At 54.0% G+C, this 27781-nt stretch overlaps 1 protein-coding gene across 2 annotated transcripts; it reads right to left on the reverse strand.

Moving 5' to 3' along the window:
- Positions 1 to 1497: 1497 nt before the first annotated feature.
- SEZ6L (seizure related 6 homolog like) lies at positions 1498 to 27781 on the reverse strand. 2 transcript variants are annotated; one of them, XM_072350746.1, is made up of 17 exons: positions 27610 to 27781; positions 11769 to 12419; positions 11346 to 11479; positions 9296 to 9488; positions 8720 to 8905; positions 8331 to 8496; positions 7697 to 7863; positions 6981 to 7175; positions 6771 to 6909; positions 5041 to 5237; positions 4581 to 4775; positions 4311 to 4502; positions 4010 to 4204; positions 3649 to 3681; positions 3244 to 3355; positions 2970 to 3072; positions 1498 to 2771 (listed from the first exon to the last, which is right to left on the reverse strand). In XM_072350746.1, the coding sequence occupies exons 1-17, from the start codon at positions 27677 to 27679 to the stop codon at positions 2742 to 2744; spliced, it is 2958 nt and encodes a 985-aa protein (XP_072206847.1). In that variant the 5' UTR covers positions 27680 to 27781; the 3' UTR covers positions 1498 to 2741. The 2 variants fall into 2 exon arrangements, with proteins under 2 accessions (XP_072206847.1, XP_072206846.1); XM_072350745.1 differs by having other exon boundaries at positions 3244 to 3358; positions 27610 to 27780.

A 27781-nucleotide genomic window follows, 5' to 3' on the forward strand; every position in this document is an offset into this window, starting at 1 on the left:
TAAACTGAACTTGACTGCTTCCACACTTCAGCCCTATGGAAGAGACTAACTCTGCAGGTCTGCTGTAGAGGAGGACATCGGAGGTGTCCCTTACTGATTCTTAAGTGCCGGGGGAGAAACAGTTTGTCTTGAGCCTTTCTACTTCCTGCTTGCTTTTCCTCCCCAACCCCTCTTTGTGCTGCAACAGTTTGCAAGGGAGATTTCCTCCCAGCTCTGAGAGGTGGGAGAGGAGGGGATGGCCTGCTGCCCCAACCCTCTGTGCTCAGCCAGGTCCCAGCCTGATGCTCACATGCTCCTCAGGCCAGGCTAGAGCTCCTGCTGAGAACATATCCAGTGCTCTGGGAAGGCCCCAAACCACGGGATGGCCACGTGGAACCCTTCCTGCTCTACAAGCATCCTCTGTGCTGAGGGATGCTGGGCAGCTGTGCCCAGACTGAGCTCGAGCCATGGCACACAGCGGGAGGCCAGTCTTGGCTCCTGCTTTACATCATCGAGGAGAAGCAGCAGCATCGAGGTTCTCTCTCCCCCCCCCCCCCCCCCCCTTTCATTTTCATTCTCTTGCCATCTCTATCCAAAAATAACCCAAGCTTCCACCCCGGGGAGCGCTCCACAGCAGAGCTTTGGCTCTTTCACCCTGCCGTGCATTAGCCTGACAGCCACTAAATGAAGCTATTAGCTCGTGGCACATCATCACCTTTATGAAAAGCAGGGTGATGTCACTGCACTGTGTGTGGAGCTGCACGGGAAGGCTCAGCTCCCTCAGCACAGGGCATTGCCCTTGGGGCTGTGTGTCTCCAACACCCACCCCTGCTAAAGAATCCAGGCAGCTGCTCCCCCTGCCCACATCACCCAGCAGGATCCCACGGGGAGTCCCAGCATTCCCAGAGGACCCAGCAGGTTTCCATTGAAGAGCAAAAAGGACCCCATCAGGCTCCCAGAAGGGGTCTCAGCAGGGTCTCAGGGGTCCTAGAATTCCAAGGAAGGTCCCTGCAGGGTTTCAGGAGTCTCAAGGAAGGGGTCCCAGTTGGGCCCTAACTTTCCCAGAGGTCCTATTGGGATCCCAGAAGGGATCTCAGCAAGGTCCCAGGATTCCCAGAAGTCCAAACAAGGTTTCAGAAGGGTTCCAGGAGTCTCAAAGGAAGGGATCTCAGGGGGTACCAGGAGTGCTGCCTGCCAATTAGGCTGGGACAGAGAGGCCACACATGGCCTTATGGCTCAGTGCTTATCCCTACAGAGAGCCATCACCACACCATCCCTTGGAGACGAGCTGTGGGGCCTCACCAGGGCAGGATCTGGCCCTTGGGACATGGTCACCACGCAGCAAGGTGAGCGCTGTGCCCAACCCCAACCCACTCCCATCACTACAGCACAACGAGGCCAAGCCCCTGCCATTCAACAGCTCCGAGCTCTGCAGACTGACTTCAGGCATTTAAAAACACAAGCACAAGTTGTATTAAGGTTACACCGAACACTACAGCTTCCCACGGAAGGACTTGATCATGTTCAAAAATATTTAATCCCAGCAATTTTCACATTGTTCTTATAAAAACAGACATGTATGAAGGGAAATGAAATGCTTAGTACATTTTTTTTGGCACTTTTTTTTTTCTTTTTTTTCTTTTTTTTTCTTTTTTTTTTTTTAACCTTTACAAATTACAAACACACATTCTTTGTTTTTTTTTTCTTCTTTTAAAGGAAAAAAGAAAACCAAAACCAAAACCAAAGCAAAGAAACCCGATCTAAGTCTCAGCTGTACACTGCAGAGATGCACTAACCATCCCTAAACTAAAACGGACTCCCCAACATGGTCGTGGTTACACAGCCATTCTACAAGGACAAAAGAAGACAGCAGCAGCCCAGGTTGTGGTGGGGCATCACTGCCCACCTACAGCCCACTGCCCAGCTCTGGGAATGTACCCAAAGTCAAGCAGAGTGGGAGATGCTGAGGCCCAAAGTGAAGCTGCTGTGGGGTCCGCCTCGATCAGAGTGATGCTAAGGGCTGATTCTGCCCCTCTGCCCCCCATATCCATGCTGGAGCCTGGCCCTGCTGCCCAGCAAATCTCCACCTTCACCTCTGCCCCTTGCCATCGCCTGGGTGGGCTCTGCCTGTGAGCAAAGTGCAAACCTTGAGGGCCCCAGTAGCTTGGGGACACATGGCCCAGCACCCCGAGGCAGGCGGCAGCCCCCATGGGGCCAGGTCCGTGCTTACCCTGAGATACTACTGCGGGGCAAAGGGGCACAGCAGCCTGCAGCATTGCTTGGGCTGTCCTGGTGGTGGTGGTGGCACCAAAGAGGAGCACAGAGCAGCAGTCCCAACATCCCAGCCGTGCCACCCGTGCTGTGGGTAAAGCCATGGGTGCAGCGAACCCTCGCCTACTTCATCTCTGAGCAATCAAAGGCAGGCTCTTTCAATGGAGACACTCAATTTTTAACAACAGAAGAACTGCAAAACCCCTCTGAGGCTGCATGGCCAGGGGATGGGGGGACGGCGCTTGGTCCCTGTGTACCACCGCTGCCCACCTCGGGGTCTGGGCACAGACCCCCATGGCTCTGCAGCACACCTAGAGCAGTTTAAATAGAATAAATACAGTGAAGAAAACAGTAAAATCTTCAATAAGGAGGCAAAAGGAAAGACAACAGCAGGTCCAGGGGTCCAACCAAACTCCACATAGTCTCTGGATTAGTTACTGAGGAAGTTCTATGAGAGCACATTAAGTTCGCAGCTGGAGACTCTCTTGCCTTTATATCGAAACTTCGTATTCTCTTGTTTCCTGGAAAGAAGAAAAAAGCCATTTTAGGGCAGCAGCTGTGATTTGGGATGATCACCCCACTGGCTTTGCGGAGCCAGGAGTTGGACTTGGTGATCCTTACAGGTCCCTTCCAACTTGGGATATTCTATGGGTCTATGATTCTACTGGTGAGAGATGTCCTGGGAGGCACCCGGGAAGGGAAGGCACAGCAGCACTCACCCCTGTCTCATAAATCGGGTTGTCAAACTCCGTTTCTACCGTGATCTGGCTGTAGGGGTGGGAGTACATGAGAGGCAGGCGGAGGCTGGAGTAGTACCGGCACCTGGGGATGAGCCAAGAGTCACTCAGCTGCACAGCCCTGCAGCAAAGCAAGACCCTCCTCATGCCCCTTATCAGCCTGGGGCTGGGGGCAGCAGAGGGTGCCCTGTGCTGGGCTTTGGATCACAGGGCATGGTGATGCTCTCTGGGGCTCTGCCACCTGCACCCCACCTACCTGGTGATGTAGATGTAGGCTCCTCCCAGCAGCAAGGAGATGATCAGCACTGGGATGAAGATGGCCAAGGCCATATTTCCCCCCTCCAACGATGTCTCTGCAGCAGCTTCTGCTACTAAAAGGACATGATCTCTTACGCTGGCTTTTTCCCAGCACCTTCTGCTGCCCCCCTGCCTCCACTCCTCCAGTCCCTCACATGGGACTAGGGGCACTGGGAGCACTGGGCAGCTTCTATTGGCTCCCCGCAGCATGCACATGCCTCAGCCCCAGTGTCTCTGCAGTGCTGTGGGCTTTGGGCTGGGGAGCACCTGGGGGTGCCAGGGTATAGCACAGAGGTGGTGGTGAAGGTGGGGTTTGGCCCCAGAGAGTTGTGCAAGGAGTTCATCCAGCAAATGTGTCACTCACCTTCCAGAGCGTGCTCAAAGCTATCCTGATTGACTGGAAGAGAAATGGAGAGTTATTGGGGGGTGGCTGGGTGTGCATTGGGTGCTACAGCTTTGCATGCAGAGGGATTCACATACCCAGGCTGAGGCTACCATGGGAATCTGTACCAGGCATTTGGTCACAGAATGTGCTGCACACTTTCAGCACTTAATAATCAGTTGCTCTCTTTAAGAGCTCACACAAGGGACTGAGCAGGCTGGGCAAGAGAATGTGTAGGATATCTCTGCCTGGAATGGTGGCACCAGCAAGAGGTGGTGAATGCTGCCCACCCCAATGGGTACTTCCCACCCCAATGGGTGCTGTCTTCCCTCCCATGCATTACCTTTGCAGATGGGCAGTGGCCCACTCCAGTGCGATGGCTGTCCCAGTATGCATTTGATGGTCACCTCCCCCATGAGCTCAAAGCCCTCATAGCACATGAAGGTCAGAGACTCGCCGGGCAGGTAGAGGCGTTTGTAGAGGATTTGGTAGCCATTTTCTGGCAGCCCCGGGTTGTCACAGGCCAGAGACTCCTCCGCTGGAAGGGAGCACATTGTAGGGTGAGACAAGGGCAGAAGGGAAGGAGGCTGGAAGTTCAGCTCCTGAGCTGTCATAGAGCTGTAGGGGAGGGCTGCAGCACTTACAGACACAGTGTGGGAGCCGTGAGGTCCAGATGGGCGTCCCGGTCTCACGGCTGTAGCAGGTCAGCAATGAGCTTCCCTCCAGCACGAAGCCAGGATTGCAGGTGTATTGGATGGTGGTGCCCACCAGCAGTACGGGGTCAGAGATGAGGCGAGTCGAATGCTCCACCTCTCCTGGGTCTGTGCAGTACATAACTGGGGAGAAGAGGGGATGCAGGGTGGGTGCTGGGGGCACGGGGCACATTGCTCAGAGTGGAGCAGTGGGACACTCACTCTTTTCACAGAAAGGGGGGTCGCTGCTCCAGCTGAGGTCCCACTGGCAGGTGAGTGTGTCACTCCCCACGATGTCATAACCCGGGTCACACTGGTAGGTGATCTTGGCCCCTCTCACCAGCTCGGTGTGTGATGTGGTCTTCCAGCCGTTCTGGATCTCAGGCAGGTCGGAGCAGGAGTCGTTGCGAGACACCTCTGTGAGATAAGTGCTGACTGTCAGACCATGCATATGGCTCCTCAGATGGCATTGGGGATTAACGGGGCCCCTTTGGAAGTCACCCCAGAGCCAGAGCCCTGTAGCAGGCTGTGGGTTCTGCAGGGGTTTGCTGGGGCTGGAGAGGAGCTGTGGCCCAGCAATCATCCCCAATTGCAAAACCAGCCCCTGCAGACCCTGCTTCAACTGTGTGTTGTCCCCCTGTACTGTCAGGGCTGGGGATGAACCCAGCACCTCACTCCCTACCTATGTAGTTCATGATGAATCCTTGACCCTTCCCAAAGATGAGTCCAGCAGGATCTGAGTGGAACCGGATAGTGAGGTCAGGGCTGGAAGAGTAGAGCTTCTGGGGGCCACTGCTGCCAACGTACTGCCCCAGGATGCGGGCAGAGAGCTCGTCCCCATCATAAATGGTGAGGATGTCGCTGTTGGTGAGGTTCAGGCTGGAAAGAAGAGTTCAGTCATCTGGGTAGGGAACCAGCAGGATGTTTGGTGTGGGATGAAGGGGCAATGAGGTGGCTTTCTGCCTGACATTGCATGCATCCTGTCTGGGGGCTTGTCCTGTCCCCAGGGGCTTGGGATGTGCTCTGGGGGTGTCTGTTCTGAACAGAACAGCAGTGCTGCTCCTCCAGCCCTGGCTCCATCACCAGCCCTGGCCCCATCATCAGCCCCAGAGCACTCTCCCTGTTGTAGGCACTGAGAAGGAGCTGAGGCTTTGTCCCGCTACCCCAGGTCCCCATAGGCTTTGGAGCTGCATGGGACTCCCAAGGACACCCACAGAACACAGCTTACAGATTTCAGCCGAGATCCCCGTGGTGATCGACACCGGCCCCATGAGACAAGTGGTGACCCCCGCGGTGACTACAGAGCTGCAGTTCTGGGCAACAGCAGCAGCAGCAGCAGCTCCAGCAAAGCTCTTCCCGGTGCCGGAACCGATCCGCTTTGGCAGCCGCCTGCCCCGCGTCCCGGCCGCCAGCAGAGTGCAGTGCTGCCCCGCGGATGGAGCGGAGCCCGCAAGAAAAGTCTGCACCACGTCTGAGGTTGCAACAACCCCCCGCTCCGAGGCTGGGTTCCGTATATCCCATGCCATGTCCCATGCAACGCCCCATGCAACATCCCATGCAATGGCCTGTGCAATGTCCGTCCCATGCAGATGACCTTATAAGGCCCCGGGGCAGAGCCCAGCCCTATTCTGTGTCCAGCTGATCCAGAACATCCAGCCCTGTGCTGAGCAGGATCCATCCCACTGTGCTGCTCAGATCCCTGGACCCAGAGTGTGCTCAGACACAGTGGGACCCCCCACCCCACACATCCACCCATTTGATTCAGCCTTGCTTGGAGATGCCTCAGCCGATCCCTGAACGTTTTATTAAGAATGTTCTTGGAAGGCGCCCAGTTAATCCCCATGGCAAGCTGACATTTGTAGTAAATCTCTGCTTTCTGTCAAACATGATTTTCTCGGTGACATTTATGTCTGATGACTTCAAATCGCCTGGTCTCCAGTCCTGCTCAGCCCGAGTGCCCACAAATCCAGCAGAGCCTCACGGGGAGCTCCGAATTGTGTTTTGTACAGGAAGCTTTAAAGTCTTTTTGACTCTAAGCCCTTACTTGAGACATGCCCTCCTCTTGAAAACCCAAAATAGCACTGAGGAGATTCCCTTTGCATAATAACTATGCCCAAGGTTCCTCCTTGAGTTATCCCCAGATGCAGTCAGGAGTGGGTGCTGCAATGCAATGGGTGCTGTAAGGCAAAGGATGCTGCAGTGCAATGAGTGCTGTAATGGGATGGGTGCTGCAAAGTGATCGATGCTGTAATGCAATGAGTGCTGCAATGCAATGGGTACTGAGCACATTGCAGGGGATGAGAGAAGGGCTGTAGGGGCAGAATAGACACAGAGCTGGATGGGGGTGCTGCAGAGAACTAGGCTGGGCTGGGCCAGGGGCAGGACATGCACCGATATCTGAGAACAACTCACAGTTGGATGTCCAGAAACAGTCGCTTCTCCTCACTCACGTGGACTCTCCAGATACAATCCTCTCCCTCCGTGTAGGGCTCCGGCCAGTTGGGAGACAGGATCACCCCAGCCATGGCTGTTAGCTCCCCACCACATGTGGCTGCAGCAGAGAGGCAGGGCTCAGCCCTCCTACACCAGAGCATGGCACGGCCCCATGGTGTGGGCACTGACCTCTGCACAGCGGCTCTGTGTCGTTCCAGTACGGGTCCCGCATGTTGACACACTCAATGACAGCAGGTCCCTGCTCCAAGGAATGCCCAGGGTCACATGTGAACTCCACAGTGGTGCCCAGGTTGTAGGTGGGGTCGGAGGTGGTGAAGTTCCCATTCTGGATGTAGGGTTCGTAGCAGTGGCCCCGCTCAAAGGCTGCAGGAAAACCTCCATTAGTGGTGTGCACATGGGGTTGGGAAGCAGCACAGCCCCATCCTCAGTGCTCCCCTTACCCCCAGCTTTGGGCTTTGCTGCAGGGATGCTGGGGTTGTGCCACCACCCCACCAGGAACCTGTCCCTCTGTCCCTACCATGCACAGCTGCGCTCCACGCCAGTGGTGTTCATTACAGGCAATTAGGATTAACAACCATTTATCTGTCCTGAGCCATGCAGGCTTAACCAAACCCCACTTCTTCCTTTGTGTGTCAGCATCAGTAACGCACTCTCTGTGTTGCTACTGCTGTATTTACCCAGCAATCTTCCCTGGGATTACTGCCTGTCATCGAGCCTGCTCTTTTCCTTTTTTCTTGCTCAGGAAATGCATTCCCTGGAGCTTCTGCAGCCATAGGGAGGTTCAGCTCACCATGCATTCCGACAGCACCATGGGGACAGCAGCATGCCAACTGACAGGGGCTGGCCCCCTTCCCACAGCCCCTCAGCTGACAGCAGAGCATCACCTTCGAAGCGGATATTGAAGGCAGTGGAGGCGGCGGGCTCCTCGGCAAGGAAGTCGATGCGGATGGAGGAGTCGTCGCTGATCACCCCCTCGAAGGGCACGCTGTCGGCACGCAGCGAGTCGTAGAGCACGGCCGAGCGGTTGCTGTCCCCGCTGTACACCACCATCCTGTGCCGGGAGCCAGGGGTCAGCACCCAGAGGGAGGAGTGTGTGTGTGGGGGGGGGGGGGGGGGGAATGCAATGCCCTAAGGATGTGAGGAGCCCCGAAGCCCTTCTCTCTTTGCTCCCGAAATCCAGCAATTGGAAGATGTGGTGCCAATGAAAATTCACCAACCGGATCAGTTTCTTTTACCCATAATCTTAAGCTGTGGTTTTACGCTTTGATTTTACCAAGGGCCATAAACCTGGCTCACTGCCTGTTACCGGGCTGAATTCCAATGCTTTTTAAACACAGGTGTCAAAAACACAAGGTGTGCTTCCTTATGTGGATGCTGATAGCCTGGATGTGCAGCACGAGGTGTCCCTTTGTGCTCCTGAGCTCTCGGACGCCCCATTAGGAACTGCTGTCCCACGCTCTCTCTGCCTCTTGCTCCCACCCCAACCAGAGCCAAGGCCCAATGGAACCAACCCCTCACCTGTCCCTCTCAGCCAACAGCAGCTTCTCGAAGTGCAGGTGCAGCTTCTGGCCCGGTGGTGCAGTGATGGCCCACACGCAGTACATGCTGCCTGACTGGTTGCCTGCGGTGCTGGGCGAGAGGACGCGGCCGATGGTGGCATTGTGCACGGTGCCTCCACAGGGAGCTGCCAGGCAGAGCAGGGCAGGTAAGGGGCAAAAAAGGGGGCACAGCACCCACAACTCCCCCTCACCCCCCTCAGCAGGGACACATTCTGCTGCCACAGAACAGCTCGAGTTGCACGGCTCTGCATTGCTGTCAGGACTGCATTCAACGAGCAGCGCAAAGCACCCGTATCATTTTTGCTTTGGGGTTTTCCCCCTGTGCCTGTGTTATTTGCATGCCCACACCTGAGCAGATGGGCTCGGGGCTGCTCCAGTGGGGCCGGGATGCATTGATGCAGGTGAGCGTGTGTGGGCCTTGCAGCTCGTAGCCCAGGTGGCAGTGGAAGTGAGCGATGCCACCCGAGTGCAGGTCCATCACGGTGACGTCTCCAAAGTCAGGTCTTCGAGGGAAGCTGCAGCTCAGCATAAACACTGCAACGAGCACACAGAGTGCGGAGCTCAGGGCTGCCTGCTCCCAGCCATGCCACATGTCCCATGTCACAGGCAGAGCCTGCTGTGGGGCAATCTGCATGCATCCAGGGTTGCCTTCCACCTCTTACTGCTTTTGACCAGACCCAGTTTCTATTTTAGAAAGAATTGCCTTGAACTCATCCATTTTTTATAGCTTCTCAAGGAAAAAAAAAAAAAAGAAATAGATAATTTAGCAAGAGCCTGTGAAGGAAGAGCTGCAGAATTGGGACAGAAATGGGGCTAGGAGCAAATGTGTGGCTATCAGACCCAGCACCCCAGCAGGACAGGGGCTCCTATTTGTTCCCACCCTGCATGCAACACCTGGGGTACCCATGGGACCAGGGCACCCACCCTGGTAGTGCAGCTGGAAGGTTCCCACCGTCTCATCCTGGAAGGTACGGAAGTAGACAGAGATGGTGTTGGTGGGGCTGCGGATGACCTGGCCCTCCACCAGCAGTGTCTGGTTCGCCAACACCACCAGAGTGTCGTCATCCACGCCACGGATGGAAAGCACCTCCCCGTCCGACAGGTTGACGCTCTTCACCTGGGTGGGAAGAAGAGTCATGGGGCTGCAGGACAGCATCTTGGGGCCATATGAGGGTCACCCCCAGTCCCGGGTGCACAGAGCATCCACCCATCACAGCACTCATGTAGGGCTCATGGTTCACTCCACACCCAGTGCACCACGATCCCTCCCCATCCCCATCTTGGGTGGGGAGTCCCAGAAAACACTCCTAATGAGCAGTCCCAACAGGCTTTGATTATTATTTGGAAATAGCTGTGAAGTAACCTCACATTTACATTTTGTGTCCATTTAGCTTAATAAATGGGCTCATACTTCAACAGAAAGATGCTCATCAGATCATTTGTTTCCTTAAGTGCACGAGGACTGGGGCTCTATATTTAGCGCAGCCACAGCCTGTAATTGCAAACCCTCTCGATGGTGTTGTGACGGGAAGGGTTTGTTGCTGTTGTTTCAGCATGCCCATCTCCCCACCCCGCTGCATGGAGCACAGATGTGAAGAGCCCACAGGAGCCCAGTGTTGGGGAGCTACAGGGCCATCCAGTGTGCACTGCAAGAAGTAGGGCTTGCTGTATGGGACAGCTCTGAGACTGTCACATAGCATCCCCCCTTGCCCCAGCAGCCCCTCAGCACATGGCACCAGGAGCAGCTGCATTCTCGTCCCACTGCCTGTCTGCATTCAGTGCTGCAGGAGGGGGCTGAGGCAAAGACAGCTGGGGTGCAGCATGGGGACTTGTACCCAGTAGCAGCTTTTGCTTTATTTTGCAGAATCACTGCTAATGGTGCCCTGCCAGGGCCTGCAAAGCACAGGTTCTGCTGTGATCAGAGCCAAAACCCATGTCAGCTCCTGCAGAGCCTGTCGGGGAGGCAGGAGGGATCCTTGGTTCAGGCTGCCAGGCTTGCTCACCCACTAGAAAAATCTCTTTAGGGAAATTCTATTTCCTGCCAAGAAAATTCAAGGTTCTTAAAAACAATGACAATTTCATCAAATATTCTTAGTGCTGGCTGCTCTGCTCTCGAGCTGCTGCAAAAAGGCACAGAGACAGAGTGTGCTGGGGCTGCTGCAGGATGCTGGGAGCAAAACAGGGATGCTGGGGTGGGGGGGAAGGAGGTTGGGGACCCTCAACCCTGGTGAGACATCCTGCATCAAGCCAAGCAAGGACCTGACTCAGCAAGAATCACAAGCAGCCCTTTGGGAAGCAGAGGATCTCCGTGCTTGGGGTTGCTCAGCCCTCCCCATGCTGCACCCTGGCAAACCCAGGGGAAAGCAGAGCCCTGAACTCACTGCTCAGCCCCTCCCTTCCCACTGAGTTGTCCCTGTTCATCTCCATTACGGGAGCTGGGAATTAAATCAAAATCACTTAAACATTATCCAATTATCCCCATCGCAGTGCGAGAGCTGAGGAAGTTGCACTGTGTTACTTCAGCACCTGCCCAATGTAATTAGCCGTGGTGCCGCTGGTTCGCACTGCTGGTACATGTGAAATAATTAAGAAGTGATGGAGGAGAACCCGCCAGCACCTGGCAAGGCAAGGGGAGGCCCTGGAGGTGCGGGGCCTCTTCCCCATAATGGCACTGCCCCTCAGCCAGGGACAAGCAGCACACCCACCACTCCCCCCAACCCCAAACCAGCCCTCCAGAGAGGCACAATTAGCCCTGCTGCCTCCCTGTGCTAATTACTCCCAAAGTGCAAGGGAGTGGTGTGGCACTGAGGGACTCCCTCAGACTCCAAGGAGGGAAAATGAGGCAGATGTGAGAGCTCTGAAAGCCTCAGAAACAGCAGCAAAATGAAACCCAGGGTTCTGGGGGAATGGGGAAGGGGTACTGCAGCATGAGCCTGGGGGCAGAGCTGCAGCAATTTCCTGACACATTTCTCACCTGCAGCTCCACGCCGTAACCCGTGTAAACAGTGACGTTGTAGGTGCACTCCAGGAAGCTGTGATGGGGCAGCGGGGGGTAATCCGTGGAGTCGATGTAGCCCTCGGGGTCGTAGAAGCTCACACTGCAGCGCACTGGAGGATGCACATCAGTGGCTGCCCAGGGCACAGCTCACTCCCAGCCCCCCCTCCCCTTTTCTCCCCCCCAACAGCTGTCTGTAACACCTCACTTCCAGTTTGGGGTGGTAAGGAAGCTACCCTCCTCACCAGCGGTCCCTGAGGTGGTGACACCCTCCTCGAGCACCCCTCACCACAATCATTAAGGATATTGGCAGCTCTAGAAGGAAGAGCTGCACCCCACAGCTGCCATAACCCCACCCCATATCCCACTCCCTCATGGCAGCATGTCCCTGTGTTCCCTTACCCGGGGTGGGCTCCGTGGTGATGACGGTGGTGGTGATGATGGTGGAGGTGGTGGTTTCTTGGCTCTCCTCCGAGGCAGAGCCATTCATCTCACTCTCAGCACTGTCCATCTGGTTAATGGCACCACCAGGAGCTGCCGTGGGACCCATGTCACCAAGGCCATCAGGGAAGGGCTGAGCAGTTGATGGCAGTGGGGTTGAAGGGGAGATCTGCAACACAGGATGGCTAGTAGGACCCCATCCAGGCAGCTCGGGGGGGCTCTGTCGCTGCCCATCCACTGTCTCCATTGGAATGGGTGGCTCTTGGGAGGACATGGGGAGCACAGAGCCCTGTGTGCTCACAGCCCTGGAGAGCCCTGGCAGCGTGGGCTTGGCCTTCAGCTGCTTCCTCGTTGTGTTGCTGTGCTTTAGGGCAGGTGGTTTTTTCTTAGCAGGGAAAGTCTGCTTGGTATCAGCCCCGGGGTCTCTGGTGGGTGCTGCTGAGATATGGCTCTGTGAATGCAGTGATGGTCCCTCCACCGCTGGCTTGGGGCTGTCTTCAGCAGCAGGCAGCAGGTTGAGGGCTGCACTCTGTCTGGGTCCTCCCATACTTGCTTCATCTGCAGGCAGTGGATGAGGGCTGGCAGGGAACAGTGCTGCCTCGGGGCGGCCATCTGCAAAAAGAATGGGGAAAGTGGGACTGAGTGTTGCTGGGCACGAGATCAGGGCTGTGCCATGCTGTAAGGGTGGCTAATGTAAAGATGTTAACAAAGATGATGGTAAATATTCAAAGGTTATAGGCAAAGAAAAACTCACCAATGTCTATGCCTTGGCTGGAGAAGCTGGGGCAGTCTCCACTGGGAAGCAATCTCCAAGAGATGCTGCCTCAATGGGGGTCAGCCCTTAAATGAGGTCTTAAATGAGCCCTTAAATGAGGTAGAGTCGAGCTCCACCCCTTCTGGGAGCACAGCTACATCACTCTCACCTGTGCTCCTGCAGCTGACCCAACACTTGCCTCAGCTGATTAATCAGAGGTTCAGGCTGTAATTACCAATTTCCCATACACATGCCATGGGATCAGCCCTCTGGGAGCTGCAGGTGATGGAAAGCCCTCTGTCTGCTAATAGTGGGGAGGCAATAACGAACCTACGCTGATTCCCTGAAAGCTGAGTTTCTACTGGAACCTCATTGCGCAGTCTCAGATCTGCTGTTTGGTCTTTTTATCCCAAGGTCAGCTGCTCAAAGAGGTCTGCTTGCTCGTGCTGAGTTTGTTCTCTGGCTTGGCCTCTATGAAAAGCCTTTATTTGTGCAATTGTCATCAGTAAATACTGTCATTTCAAAGAGCCTGATTAGGCCATGCCATCCCCCATTGTCTTCCCTGCTGCTGCCTGATGGAGAGCAGCTGCCCTGCTGCCTGGCATCAACGCGCAACTTGGGACTGAAAAGCCTCTCCCTAGTCAGCCCCGACCTTCTGCTCCAAGCAGGGCAGCCTGCAGGAGACAAAGAGTCCCCAAAGCCTTGCTACCACCGAGCATAATTGCGAGAAGCACAGATGTATTCACCACCACCGGGTCTGATTGGGCTGCAGCCCACAGCATACAATAAGCCCTGAGCAGCACCGCAGCTCCGTGAAGTGCTGCACAAAGCAGAGAGTCAGTGTTTTCCATGGAAACAACAGTCGCCAGGGAAGGAGCTCAACATACGGTAGTGACTGGGGTGTGCTGGGCTCCTGTAGGACCTGCTGCAGGATCCTACATGTGGTCCTACCACAACTGGGTTCAGCCTCCCCCAGTGCACACATCAGGGAGAAATGGACTCATGTTGTGCCAGGGGAAGCTCAGATTGAGTATTAGGAGCAGAGAGAGAGCAGTGATGCACTGACACAGGCTGCCCAGGGAGGTGGTGGGGTTACTGTTCCTTGAGGCATTCAAGGGACGTGTGAATGTGGCACTCAGGGATGTGGTTGTGTTGACATACTGGTAGTGGGTTGGGGTTGGACTTGGTGATCTCAGAGGTCTTTTCCAACCCCAATGATCCTGTGGTCCTGTGAAAAGGGACAGTGGCACTGGACTCTGTCCTTAAGCGTCCCATCCTGCTGTTCCCTGCACCAAGTGGGGAACACGGTGACACATGAGGTGCTCCTGCAAGGACCTGCAGCCCTGAAATCACAGCATTAACAGAAACAGCAAAAATCAGCCGTGTGAACTCCCGTTCATAATGGATGTTGCTGTTAAGCTGTATTTTATGCTTTCGGAAAGTTGACTAATTTCTTATTAGATCCTTTGCCAGGAAGCATTTAAATGGTTCTATCCTTAACAAAGCATGAAATAAAACACTCTGTAGCACGGCTCCGTAATGAGGTACTTAACATGCTTCAGTTTGTAAAGGGCAAATGTGTATTTCAAGAAAGCGAATGCTGCTTGGGCTGGGGCAAGGAGGTGAGGGCTGCAAGAAGGAGAGGTGACCAGTGATGTTAACTCAGATTGCCACTGCCAAGCCAGCCCTGCGTGTCCCCAGGTGCAGGAAGGAGTTCTGCCTCAGGCCAGACAGGCTGATTGGCAGCAAATCCCTATTGCCCTTGTAAGGCCTTGTGGTGATTTCACCTCTGTATTACAGATGGCCTTTCATTGATGTATTTAGGCAAATATCTGAGGGAAAGAAAATACTGCAGGAGCCTCCTGCCATTCAGGAGGGAGGAGCAGCAGAATACTGCCCGGCTGCAAATCCCTTCTGCTCCGCACAATTGATCCAGAGATACTGAGCTGCTGGGAGAGACATGATCGTGTTTGACCTTGATCTAATCTGCTAAACCAGCTCTGGAGAAAGGAACGCTATCACAGCATACAAGGGGCTTATCCTGTCGCTTTATCTTGAACGCGTTGCGGCTGCCTGCAGGCTGCAAAGGATCCGCTGGGGCAGCAGAGGTGTTTGCAGCGCTGGGGTTGGAGTGCCAACAGGATGCTCTGCAGGGTGCTTAGGCTGCTGCATGAAACGTCCAGGAAAGTGTGGAGCAAAAGGGACCTGATGCAAAGCGGCAGCTCCTCCCCGGGCTATTCTGGGATCCGCTATGTGAGCAGAGGAAGGAGCTCTGCTCAGAGGATGCATCTACTCCCCCGTGCTTTATATTAGCTGCAGTAGGAAGCACTCCCTGCAGGGCTGGGGTTGGGGGAGGCGCTGGGGGCAGCTCCAGAGGGAGTGAGGCTTTGGGGTGGCACTGCCCCCCCTGTGTGCATGTAGGGCATCATCTACCCACCCATTTAGGGGCTGTTGGGTTTTATTGCAGTTTTGAAGGCTTCTGTTTTCCTGCTGCTCAGAAACAGACCTGCTCACTGCCCATGAGCTGTGCGTGTGCAGCATAGACTCCCCGTTGTGGTTTGGTGTCTGTTTCAACAACCCAGATGCACCAACAGTGCAGAAAGTTGCATACCGAGCAAAGCAGTGAACAAGGCTGCATGGCCATGCAATACAATACCAATCAATTAAATGCAAGCCAAAGCTCTCCCCTTCACCACATTTCCATTCACTATCAGCTCCTGTTCTCCGTAACAATGAAAGGGGATTTCTCTGCACTCCAAGGACACAGTGGTCCCCACAGTGATGGGTCTGTGTCACTCGGACAGCAATGGCACGTGCCCATGTGCTGCTGCGGGGAGCAGGGAGATCTGATTGCCGCCAGCACCTCAGCTGGAGGGGCTTAGCAGAATTAGGGAGCTGCAAGTGCTTGATAAAAGGATGCTGAAGTAATCATCAGGCACTCATTTTGCTTCTGCGCTCCTGAATGAGCCGAGCTGTGAGTGGCTGCATTGCCAGCTTCCTAATGCTAACATGATGCTATCGCTGCCCAGGAACCAGAGCACTGCAGATTGATTGCTGGGGCTCATAGCTCTGTCCTAAAGGCTTTAGTGAGCTGATTATAGCCGTGCCTTGAAGAGCTTACGGGGATGCTATTAACAGTGCTGCTCATTCTGGCGCTGGGCTCCGGCAGGTTGATGGGTGCTGAGACTGCAGCAGTGGTCCTACAGCAGTGCCTGGTGTGCTGGGTGGTGCTGAAGCCCCCGGGGGAAGGGGCAGGAACACATCCCATGCAACACCAAGAGGGTTTCAAAGCCACAGAGAGGGGAAAAGACAGCTTGAGTGTGAAGCAGGGATCTGAAGAAAAAGCAGGTTGGGTCCATCCAAACCCGCCAGCGCAATGGCTAGGAAGTGGTTTGGTTTGGTTTCAAATCTTGAAACGAATTTTTTTGCCTTAAATCTTGAAGAGGAGAAAATAAATGAATAAAAAGCCTGAATCAAAACAGTCTTTCATTTCCAAAGTGTCAAAACAGAGCGATGCTGCCCGGATCCCCACATGCCTTCCAACAGGAAATGTGCATCCCGCTCCTTCCTGCGGTTACTATTTCAGCAAATTAACTTTTTCTAAGGAAAAGAAAAAAAAAGAAGAAGCAAGTTTCCTTAAGCACATCCTGACGGTCCAACCCATAAGCAAATAAAATAGGAGCCATCTAATCACGGTGAGTCATCCGCGTGGGAGCGCAGATAAGCACAGCCAGAGGAGGAGCTGCCCCTGGGGTCTGCATCGCGGCCCATCTGCAGTGGGGCAATGAGATGGGATGGTTCCAGGATGGGTCTGGGCTGCCGTGTGTTCCAGGGCTGCTTTGTGTTCCGAGGGCTGAGGTTGAGAATCTTTGATTTTAAAATTTACATCTGTGTCACCAGCAACGCTCAAATAAGGTTGCCATGGAAACGCCTCATTACCGGCAGAGGATGCTGGTGATGGAGGAGCGCGGTGGGCACGGAGGGCACTGGGATGTGGCACTGCCTCCCCCACACTGTCCCTCTGTCCGTCTGCAACCTGGGAGAAGCACAGCCCTGAGCCTGGTGGGACTCTGCCTGGGCACTGCTCTGCAGCCTGATGGGGTCCCCTGGTGGTCTCTTGGTTGTCCTAAAGGGAACCCAGGCACATGTCACCATCTGCACACAGGCATAGCAGGGCTGGCCGAGGTGCTGTCTCCTGCTGTGCCTGCAGGCTGAAAGAAATCCCTTTCCAAAGGCGCTTGGCTCAGCTCAGGACAGGCCCTGGGCTCTGGTGAAGATTGCTTTGGGGTGGGGGAACATTTTGGCCTCCAAAAACCACCCTAACAGAGGATCCATGCTGCTCATGCCTGGTTTGTTTCACTGCCACAAATACAGGAATTACACTTGCAAACATCCTCGCCATGCTCCAGAGAAGCTCGTAACTGCTCTAACGATCCACAGCCGCCTGACAGATGCCTGGAAATTATACACTTCTCCGAGCTATGAGGAAAATGGATTTTCCTCCCCAGTGCTGCTCCATGGAGCTGGAATCAATGCGCCCTTCACTCGCAGGCATCAGTTTTGGCTGTGCCAGCTCCCGTGCTCATGGTCCCCATGTCCCTGCAATGCCAGCACTGACACTTGGGGTGCACGTCGCACCTCTCCATAGAGCTCAGATGAACCTCCTCCCTCCCCTCCAGCCCCAGCAGGATGAGATCCCAGCCCCAGCCCCACGGGGCTGCCCACACCATGCCGTGCTGCCATGCTGCACCCCAGCACCAGCCCGCAGAGAGCACTCTGGCAGCATTTCAGGCTACAAATTGGACTGGGGGAAGAGAAGAGCCTTCTTTCTCAACTAATCATCCAGCTCAGTCATCTATATCTGGGTATAAAATTAAATGGGTTCCTGAAGAGAGAGTATATTTAGATACAAAAAGCCCATTCTAGTCATCTATCTGGGACTAAAATAATTAATCTTCCATCTCTATTAAGATGCACTGTAGCAGATCTCAGGAAGCATGTGCTGCTGTTAACCCTTCAGGGACTGCCACGTGCCCAGCACCACCCCATGTATAGCTGTGGGCTCAGCTGGGACCTCCTGCTTCTGCTGAGGAACTTGTCCCAAGAAAGGCCTTCCTTTGTATTTTCTCCCAGCCTGCTGCCTGCTACTGCCCTTGGAAAGACCCTTGTGATACTCCTCTAAAACGACGTCGCTCCAGCGCCTAATGACTCCTGACAGCTTGCAAACAGTCCCGCTGCTCACAATCAGGAAGGCAGGGCGAGCGCTGGGTTACTGATGGCTGTGGTTATTGCAGTTATTGGGCTGCATCGATTACAGAGTGGTCACTGTTCTGGAGGCTGCCAGCAAGCAGGGAAGAGCCCAGTGCCTCTGCAGCACCCATTCACCCCCTCAAAAAGGCTGCCCAACAGATCTCAGTCTCCCAGAATGTCTTCAGAAAAGATTTGGCTGGAGAAATAGAAGGTTCAAGCTTTTAATCTGGCTTTTTTTTCCCCCCATAAAAATGGACCGATCCTGCTGGAGGCATTGCAGCAGCTCTGGGGAGCTTTGCCCTGCCCTGCACTCTGGCAACCCCTTTCACTTCAAGAGCACTGTATTGTATATAATTAATCATCAGTATCAGACATCAGTGAGTTGTGTTTTAAACAGAATGAATTCTGTTTCTGCTCTGCGTCCTGCAGAATGATGATAACCCACGTGTGGTTTTTCCCACAGAGCCTAATGATGAGCCACTGCACTTTGTTTTAATTAACAAAGATAGCCAAGATATTTCTGTAAGCAGCTGTGGTGACAGCAAAGAAGCAGGGTCCTCTGTGGGGCAGCTTGTATTCACCTGCAGCTATGCACACACCTATCCATATGGCACTGAGAGGGCAGAGAGCTTGACACCAGCCTGGTGATGCAACCCATTAGATAGACATTACCCTGTCCCTGCTAATGAGCCTCCTGACTGTCAGTTCTATGCACTCCATAAGCCACATGGGGCCAGGACTCAAGCCTCTGCTCATGGCGTTGCTGCCCACATGAATCCACAGAAAACCCCCCATGTTTCCCCTCAAATGCAGAGCCAGGGGCTGGAAACACCTCAAAAAGTAGGCAAAGCAAACAACAGAGCTCTGCCCTACATGCCAGCTCAGCTTTGCTGGGTGTCAATGTATTTCTACCCCAGATGGGTGCTCAGGTGGACAGGATGGATCATTAAGCACAGCTGGATCCATCTCAGTGAGAAAGCCCTCGTATTCCAACCCTGGAGGCTTGGTTTTGTCCTAAACCCTGGCTCTTGTAAGGTAGATGGATGGGGGATCCTTTTGCAGGGCTGCAGCCTTCTGGCCTGTAGCTTTTCTTTTCCCACTAAAGGGAGGATCTGGCAGGTACCTGACACAGCATTTGCTTTACTGCTCTGGGAAAAAAAAAAATGCATTACTGAGTAAGCCTATGCACAAGTGCTTTGATATCTGAATCAACGTGCAGAGAGGGGCCTTTGTCAGATGTTCCTCATATATTCTTGTACAACGTGTGTGTCGTGTTGCTGGTGCCTGTGCATGTTTTCTGTCTATATCGTTATTTCTGACGCATCCCGCTGATTGGGAAACACAATGAGAAAGTACCTGACTCTGTTCTTCTCAGCAAGGAGAGAATCAGCACATTATTAAAAAGCAGTGTGTGGTCCAAACCCAGTCAGTTCTCCTCCTCCTACTGCTATTGTTTGTGTTCCTATGGGGTAACAGTCATATTTCATGTACTTTTCATAGCAGTATGATGTGATTAAGACAGACGCATCTGTGAAATGATTCTCTTTGGCACGCAAATGTAAATGCTCTAGGAATGACCAGCACCTGCTGAAATGGATTTGGGCTGTCCCCACGTATTCACTGGGTCCCACTCTCATCAAACACAATGGCTGCTGCTGCTTGTGACCTCCATGCCCCAGTAACAGCTCCGTCCTGTGCCAATTAGGGACAAGTAGCACAGAGCAGTGCGTAATGAGCTGCAGCTAGGCTAAGCCAGGCACTGTGTGCTGGGGCTGTTGTACTTGGTGTATGTGAAACCCAACAGCTGGCTTCATGGGGCAGTGATAGGAGCAGCATCAGGTTCAAAACAACTCCTAGCTCATGTTTTCCATCACCAAACACTCTGGGCTGTAGCTGGGAGCAGTGCCAGAGAGGCTTAGGAGGGAATTTTTCAGAGCTGAATGCCTTTCTCAGAGTTGACTCCAACCCTGGGCTCGTAATCCTGAACTCAAGCAGACTGTTGCCTTTGCTGTTCTTTCAGGCTCTTTGTTCCGATCAAAGAGGCGATGCTGTATAACTTAAGAAAGCCTTTGCTTGCGAGGCCGGTTTGATGCATGTGGTGCAGCAACGTGGAAAAATACAGCCCTTACCCATGGAAGCCAGCTCGGATAATTTGAGTCACTTGAGGAGATGTTATTTGCCATGACTCAATTCAATTTCTGCAGCTGGGTGACAATGTACCGGTGTGCGGTGATGAACTGCAGCCCCCTGCCTTGCACTGTGCCCACAGGGATGTATCCTTGTTGCAGAGAGCAGCACAGTAAGCCCAGAGCCTCTGCTCCAGTGCTTCTAGGGGTAGACCAGAGCACACATAGGGCTATAGCAGGTGGTGACGTTCCTCAGAGCCACCCAGCCATGCCAGAGAGATCCTTGCAAGGAGATACGGGGGTTTCTGTCTGTGGTGCAGAAGTGTGAGCTCTGGACAGCCTGGTCCGCTGACTGGCAACCCTGCCCATGGCAGAGAGGTTGAAACTAGATGATCTTTGAGGTCCTTTTCAACCTAGGCCATCCTATGATTCTATGAGCTGTTTGATTACCGTGACTGCAGAAACACTGAATAAGCATCAGCTAAAGGCATTGGAATGCTTTTAATGCTAGGAGTTGTAGAAGGCATTTTGCACTGGGAAAATCTAAGATGTGCCTCCAGGGGAACGGACTAATCCTCTTGCTTTGCTGCCAGGAGAGAGCCAGGCTGCAGCTGGAGGGGTCTCTTGGTTTCTTGCAGCCCTCCCTCCCCACCTTTCCTAATGGCTTCCAAGAAAGCTTCAATGCATCCTTGAATGGGAAGCACAGCGCTCTGTCCTTCACAGCCATCTACACAATAAAGAGCCTTTTCACCGCTGCAGGCACGGGCTCCTCTGTGTGCTGGAAACAAAAGCTGAAAGGAAGCCTTTATATTTTTTTTGATTAGATAGCTTGAAAATTTTGCTTTTAATTGAAATTGCCTCAGTGGTTTCATCTGAGCATCAGCCATAAGGCTCCAGTGAGAGCTGCTTCCCATTGAGCTGGCTGCACGTATCCTGCACTGCATCTCACAGGAGGAACACTCCAAAGCACCCAGGGGAAGCAAGCAGTCTCTGTGCCATCAGGGTGCTGGACTTGCTTTGGGGGCCGAAAGGTGTTTTCTCTCCCCACAAAATGAGCAGAGATATTGAGCACCAAACTGGGGATGCCCAGAAGCAGGGGTTTACCCTGTGGCTGCACTGCTGGAGCAATGCTTCAATGGGCACAGAGCTCCCCTGGAATTCCTAGGAGAGAGCCCATTGAAGACGTCAGCATTCAGCTTTGTGCCTGTAACAAAGCATGGCTCTGTGGCATGCTGCATAGGGCTGAGCACTGGGGCAGGGGATGCTACAGCCATTCAGTAGAGCCCTGAGCCCAACATTTGTCACTGCATAGCTGTTCCAGCCCTGATCCCAGACTGCAGCCACCTATGCAGCACACCACTGGCCCCATATGACCCCATGGGGCATCTCATACCCCAGAGGCACTGGCTCCAGTGCTCTTCGCATCCCATCTGCCTACTCCAGGCAGGCGTGTGAGTAAACCAAGTTCCCTTCCTTTTTGAAAGAAGGAATGAAGAAGACAAACGACCAGGGAGATATTATCTGGGGACAGCACAGAATTCAAGCACGAAGTGAAATTGAAATATTTCCCCGTAACAACTTGGGCTGAGTCCTGGATAAAAATGAAGTGGGATGCGACAGCACCTTTCCAGCAGCATTAGCCCCATTCATCTCCCAATGACGCTGCAGCCGTTCCGCCGGCGGTGTACAAAGGCATCAGGAGTTACATTTTCCTCTACTATCTCTCAACTATATTTATGCTGCGAGATGTTTGCAGAGGTACATGGTGCGCCTCGGGCAGAGGATTAATCCTGAACTGTCACCTCGCTTTTTTTTTGATGGGTTTGTAAATTCTGCTCTGTTGATTTGCGCTCGCGGTAAATTGATCAAATCCTCTTTCCACAACTTAATGCACCAATTTAAAGCACGCCGGGGTTTCGAACCTCGTCGGCTCTCGTGGTTATGTAAATAGCATCCGACAGCAATTTTAGGAGCGCTGTGTGAATAACGTGGGTGGGTGACGAGGGACAAGGGGAACAAATCCTGGGATGGGTTGAGATACGGGACTGTGCTCGGTCTCAGCAGCTTCTCCTTGCTTCTCCTTTGGGGATCACACGAGGGCAGCCTTCCCATTTAGGGACTGGCCAACTTGGCAAATGGAAGCTTACGGCTGTCAGGAATAGCCTGATTTATATTGAGATTGCCTTTAAATCGTCATCAGAAAATGAAAGCTGAGTCCCTGTGTATCGTCACGGAGCCCCATCAGTGGGATGAGGCTGTAGAGCTTCAGGAGCACAGAGGAAGGGACATCAGGAGTGATTTTCCTCCCGTATTGTCCCCCAGCCACCAATCTACTGGAGATGAAGGACCTCATCCACCAAATGCAGACACGCTCCATTAATCCACCCTAAAAAGTCAGATGAAGATTCTCCCTTGAATTTTAAGTATTTTCAGCTCTTCGGCCTGGCTCCAAAATCACCCTGAATTGCCCAATTTCCTGAACATTCCTTCACTCCCTCCACGTTATCGCTGTTTGCTGGTGCCTGGATGCTCCGGCTAATTTCATGTCTTCAGCAGCTCTCACACTGCTTGGAGGATGATCCTCACAGTGTCTGCAAGGAGCCCCACCACCTCCATCCTTCATGCTTAGAGTGGATTGCACTGCTCCAGGATCAGCCCCACCATTTATATATATATATATATATATACACATATATATATATATTACTTCTGTCACAGTTTGAATTCTTTTTTTTTTTTTTTTTTTCCTTTTTTTCTTTTTTCTTTTGGATCATTCTGCAATTGGCACTGAATTTTCTTTCTAGACGAAAGCTTTGCATTTGGAATCACACCTCCGGTGCCGGCTGTCCTGGCCAGGCTGTGAGCTGCCTCCTGCTGCCAACATGGGCTCAGTGGAAGCTGCCTGCTGCAGCCATCTGTCCCAGCTCCATCCTGCCCTTTTCCTTCCTACTCTTCTTGCTCTGTCAGACAGGACCCGCAGCTGAGCCCCCGACCCTCTGCTTGCTGAGATCCCTCCTTCCTGCTTTTCAGCTGGATGCCTTTCAGCCAGACCCATCCTCCTGCAGTGATGGGAGCCTGAGGTCAAGGAATTAGAGAAGCATCTGTGGAAACCTGTGCTTGTCCCTGGCTCTGGGCAGGGTGTCCTCGCTTTGAATCAAAACCACTCCAGGCTCAGGCAGCACTCAGGTCCTCTGGCTCAGCTGCTCCTATGGCTCATCTCCAGTGAAAGAAGGAGGAAAAAAAAAGAATAGAAAAAGCCATTTGCTGCGTCTGTGCTCTGCTCTGTCCCATACACACCAAGCACACAGCAGCAGAGGTATGGCAGCAAAGGACCTCAGCAAGGCAAAGTAGGAACAAAGGGGAAAATGCATCTCTGGAGGGGAGCAGACTGACCTCATTCATGGTGTATTGGGGTCTGGACACCCCTATGTCACCTTACTGGGTTGTCAAAGCAGGGACTACGAGGCCAAGTCCATGCTCCTCCCCCTACCCTTCCTGCTGCAGAGCAGATCTGGGCCACACGGTGAGCTCCTTGCTTTTACAAATCAGTGCAACTCTGCTGGCTTCAACAGCATGATGCTAATTCAGAGCAACGCGCATCAAAGGAGTTGCTATTCCATGTCCATGTCAGCTAAGAGAGACGCCGGGCAGAAATAGCACTGCTTGGGAGGAGCAGGAGCCCCCCCTTCCTGCACCTGATGGTTCCACAGCAGGTCCCAGCTCCCAGAACTCCTCCCATTTCTGGAATCCTGATGGATGAAGGCAGTGTGGGAACAGAGCTGGTTTGCAAAGGGGTCACTGAGTGAGTAAGGAGTTGACTTATTTCACTTCTTTGCCCCCCATCTCCACCCCGCCCCCCCAGCAGTGCATTTCTCCTTCCTCTCATCCTGGCTGATGCAGATGTGAGGTAGAGGACCACCAATCTGCACATCACCACATGCTTATGGTAAGCCTGGAGAGGAGGCCCCTTTGGGAAGGGCTGTGATAAGCCATGTGAGATGGCTATGGCAGCAGCTGTGCTATGGGAACCTGGGTCAGGAGAACACAGAATCCTCCCTTGCCCTGCCTTTTTGGGCCATCCATCCCTCAGCTCCTTCCTTCTCATAGCCTCTGCTCTTTGGGTACAGCAACCAACCCAAACACCCAGTGCCACCAGCAGAAAGCTCTGCAGGGACCCGCCAGTGCCCAGCTCCACTCGTGTTGAGCTCTGGGACACGCAGCCAGCAGCTCTCTGCACATAGGGCTGTGCATTGCTTCCCACTGCAACGTCCCTGCAGGTGGCAGCAGGGATGTGCCCCCCATGTCCCCAATGCCCTGCCCCACTGCTCCCCGTGCTTGCAGCCACAGAGCTGCTTGGCACCACATTCAGCCATTTCATACTCCTGACAAGAGCGTAAATGCATCCTGATGGACTGGAAAATTGCAAAGGCGCTGCTCGTACTATATTTTCTATAGGCATCTATCTGAACTCCAGCAAGATACATTTATTGGCAGGCTTCGGTTGCAGCCATGTAACTGTACATTATGCTAATTAAAATATAGCCCGTGTTTTGTAACAGGATTTCCTCGGAGTGTGTTTTACCGTTCGGTAATCACTTTCATGTATTGGAAAAATGAAATCCCATCAAGTAAATAACTTCTGGATGGCTCCTGGAAGGTTATTCTTTTTCAGAGCCCCCACTGGAACTGGCAGTACTCGTCACTGTGACAGAGGGTGTAAAACGCGCTGATCTGTAAGGCTGCTTGTAGATCAAAAGCCGCGTGGTGTCTGAGCATGCAGAGAACATTTCAGTTTAAGGAAAGGAAGAAGAAGAAATCTGTTTGTACAAAATGGGATGAAGAAATGAGACAGAGCTCAGCCTGGAATGCCATCCAGCCTGGCCTTGGGTACCTCCAGGGATTGGGCATCAATAGCCTTTCTGAGCAGCAGTGCCAGCACCTCGTGGCCCTGAACAATGTGTAAGTATGATCACGGGTGACACTGTAACACCCACAAAATGCACATTTGACACAGCATCTCTATATGGGCATGATGGCAAAAATACAGGAGAAGCAGAGGGCTCAGACTTCGATTTGATTTTATTGCTACTGATCCCGACTGGATTTGTTCTTCCATTGAAGGAGCAGGGAGGAAAACAGAGCTATGTATTATGGCTGCTGATAGCTCCTGATCAGGCAAACTCCATTCCTGTTATCTCCAGCACCGAATGGGTGCTGTTATCTCATTCCTTGGGATGGTACTCAGAGTGATGCTGATGGCAGCAGACATGCTGTCCATTTGTTGCAGACCAGCTCTGCTCGGTCTTTCTTCCTGCAGGACACACTTGATTTTCTGTAAGGATTCTGATGCTGTGCTCCTCGCGAGGCCAGGCGAGTCACAACGAACCAATGGAAGCCAGCAGGAGGAAACAAGGCAGAGCGCAGGTGAGGGTGCTGCTGTCGGCCGTGCCCGGGGCTCGGCCACTTCGGAGCCTGCGGAGGATTTGCCGGTCTCGGCACCACCCCTAGCGGCCGGCAGCCGGAACGAGGACCGGGAGCAGAGCTCTGAGCATCGAACACGGAGCCCGATCCGAACGACGGCAGGCAAAGTCCCCGGCGTGATACTGACATGCAGCTCGCAGTGTGCCCAGCACGGCGCTGGAACACAACCGGCAATGTCCCCAGCGTGACTCTGGAACTCAGCCCTCCATATCCCCAGCGCTCCTCTGGCTGCCCTCACACCCCGCAGGGCCGTGCCTCGCTGCCTGCACTGCTGCTGCTCCCCGTGCTGGTGGGTGGGTACAGAGAGGTGCCTGCGGAGAGGCTTTCACACCTCCTCTCTGTTGATCTAAATGACTCCACAAGTGCAAAGCGCCAAAAAGCCACCGGCAGAGCAAGTGATTGGTGCGCGTCACACAGCACGGATTGTTCCTTGAAGGAATGAGCTGGAAGATCAGGCAGATGGAGCACAACAAGCCATCTTTCTGCAGGGTCTGAGCCCGCTCCCCTCCCAGGCTGAGAGCAGAAGGGACTGCGGATCTGAGCTCTGGCTGTCACCTCCAGCACACAAAGGACAAAGGTCCCCCCGGCATGGACAGAGCTGCCACGCAGCCCCTTTTCCCAACACTGATGCCAGCAGTTGGGGATTTTGCAGCACTAATTCACCAAACCTCTCAAAGGGTCAACTATTTATCAGCTTCTGCTCTGCCAACACGAGAGGAGCTCGGTACAATGTGTTCTCCCGCCCTGAGATTAATGACAGATCGTGCTTGCCATCAGGGCCAAATCCTATTGGGAGAAACCAGGCTGCTGCTCGCAGTGGGTGCTCTGCCCCCAGCCTCCCCCCCCACCACCTCCCCAGGCACATCTCCCCGTGTAGCTCAGCACTGCCTGTATGGCAGCGTCTGCAGCATAACAGAACAGCCTGTTTGTTTCAGTGCTGAAACAGGAGGCCACCAACTGCAAATTGACTTCAGGTCTGACTCCTTGCTATGTACACTATATGGTCATGTGCAGAACACAGACACAGGTGAGAGAGTAAACGCCACGATCTCTTTTGTTACTCAGAAATAAGGATAGATAGTGCACAAAGTCAAACTCTTTTAATGCAGTCTGGACACAAGAACAGAAGCAAAAGCAAGGCAGGAAACATTGCATGGCGCTCCGGACACCAGGAGCTGTTAATCTCTGCTAAAACCAACCACCAGCCCTAGGGGTCAGTCTCTCAGGCCCTGCACAAACGCTGCAGCACAGGCAGGCACCGGCCTCTCCAGTCCTCCCTCTGCCCAATGCGCATCGGTGATGGAGCTAGCACTGCACAAAGCCGACTGCCCAGACCAGCGACCAGAGAGCAGGAGCAGGCACCAGTTTAGCAATCACTAAGCACCGCGCGAGTTTGCAATGACTTTGTTAAGTCACCTGCAAATGGGTCCCAAAGCCTATTCTTAGGTCTGTCATCACAACGTTGGGAAAAGGAAGAAGGGAGCAGGTTTGTGTGGAAATGTGAAACACGTGGAACGTGAAACAGCCCCCCGGCTGGGGTACGGCTCCCTGGTGGGGCATTGCTGCCGAGTACAGCATCCCAGCAGCACACATATCCCTGCCAAAGCACAGCACCCGCACACGGCTCCCCTGTGGGACACGGCCCCGGTAGCTCTCGGACACAGCTTTCCAGTAGGAAACAGTCTTCATTAGCACACGGCCTCGGTAGGACACAGACCCCGACAAAGCACAGTTTGGTTCCTCCAAAAGGACACAGCCCCCGTTAGCAAACAGCTGCCGGTAACTCCCTGCTCCACGGGCGGACACAGCACCGCTATGACAGCGCTGCCATTGTCACAGCTCGGTCGGACACAGCCCGGTGTCACATCGCCCGATATCACAGCGCTGTCGTTGTCACCCCGATCGGACCCAGCCCGGCGTCCCGCAGCCCCGCTGCCCGGCCTGGAGCTGCCCGCCCCGCGATGCTGAACCGCCGCTGTCCCGCCGGGGCCGCGCTCTCTCCGCAATGCCCGAAGTTTCATCCCGGCCCGAAGACCCCGTGCACGGGGTAGGGAGCCCGTCCGGTTCCATCAGCCCCTCCCGAGCCGGCTTGTTTCCCTCCCCCCACCAACCCCATCCTGCCCACCCAACCCCCGGGATGCGCAGGACCCCGGGGCCGCGGCCCCGCTCCGCCCCGCTCCGCCCCGCTTACCTGGGCGCGGGGCCGCGGGGCTGCCCAGCAGCAGCAGGGCGAGCAGGCAGAGCCCGCGGGGCCCCGGCATCGTGCGGCGGCGGCGGGCGCGGCGGAGCCTCCGTGCTTGTGCGAAGCGAGCGGAGGCGAAGCGAGCGGGGCCGGGCCGGGGGCGGGGGCTGGGGCTGGGGCT

The sequence above is a fragment of the Excalfactoria chinensis genome, chromosome 16, assembly GCF_039878825.1.
Source record: "Excalfactoria chinensis isolate bCotChi1 chromosome 16, bCotChi1.hap2, whole genome shotgun sequence".
Classification (NCBI taxonomy): Eukaryota; Metazoa; Chordata; class Aves; order Galliformes; family Phasianidae; genus Excalfactoria; species Excalfactoria chinensis.

Excerpts from the sequence above, each read along its gene's own strand:
- SEZ6L (XM_072350745.1), bottom strand. The coding sequence starts at position 27,679 with ATGCCGGGGCCCCGCGGGCTCTGCCTGCTCGCCCTGCTGCTGCTGGGC. Across the intron at positions 11,480-11,768 it reads CACCACGGAGCCCACCCCGG|TGCGCTGCAGTGTGAGCTTC; the intron begins GTAAGGGAACAC and ends TGCATCCTCCAG. Across the intron at positions 8,906-9,295 it reads CTTCCAGCTGCACTACCAGG|TGTTTATGCTGAGCTGCAGC; the intron begins GTGGGTGCCCTG and ends TGCTCGTTGCAG.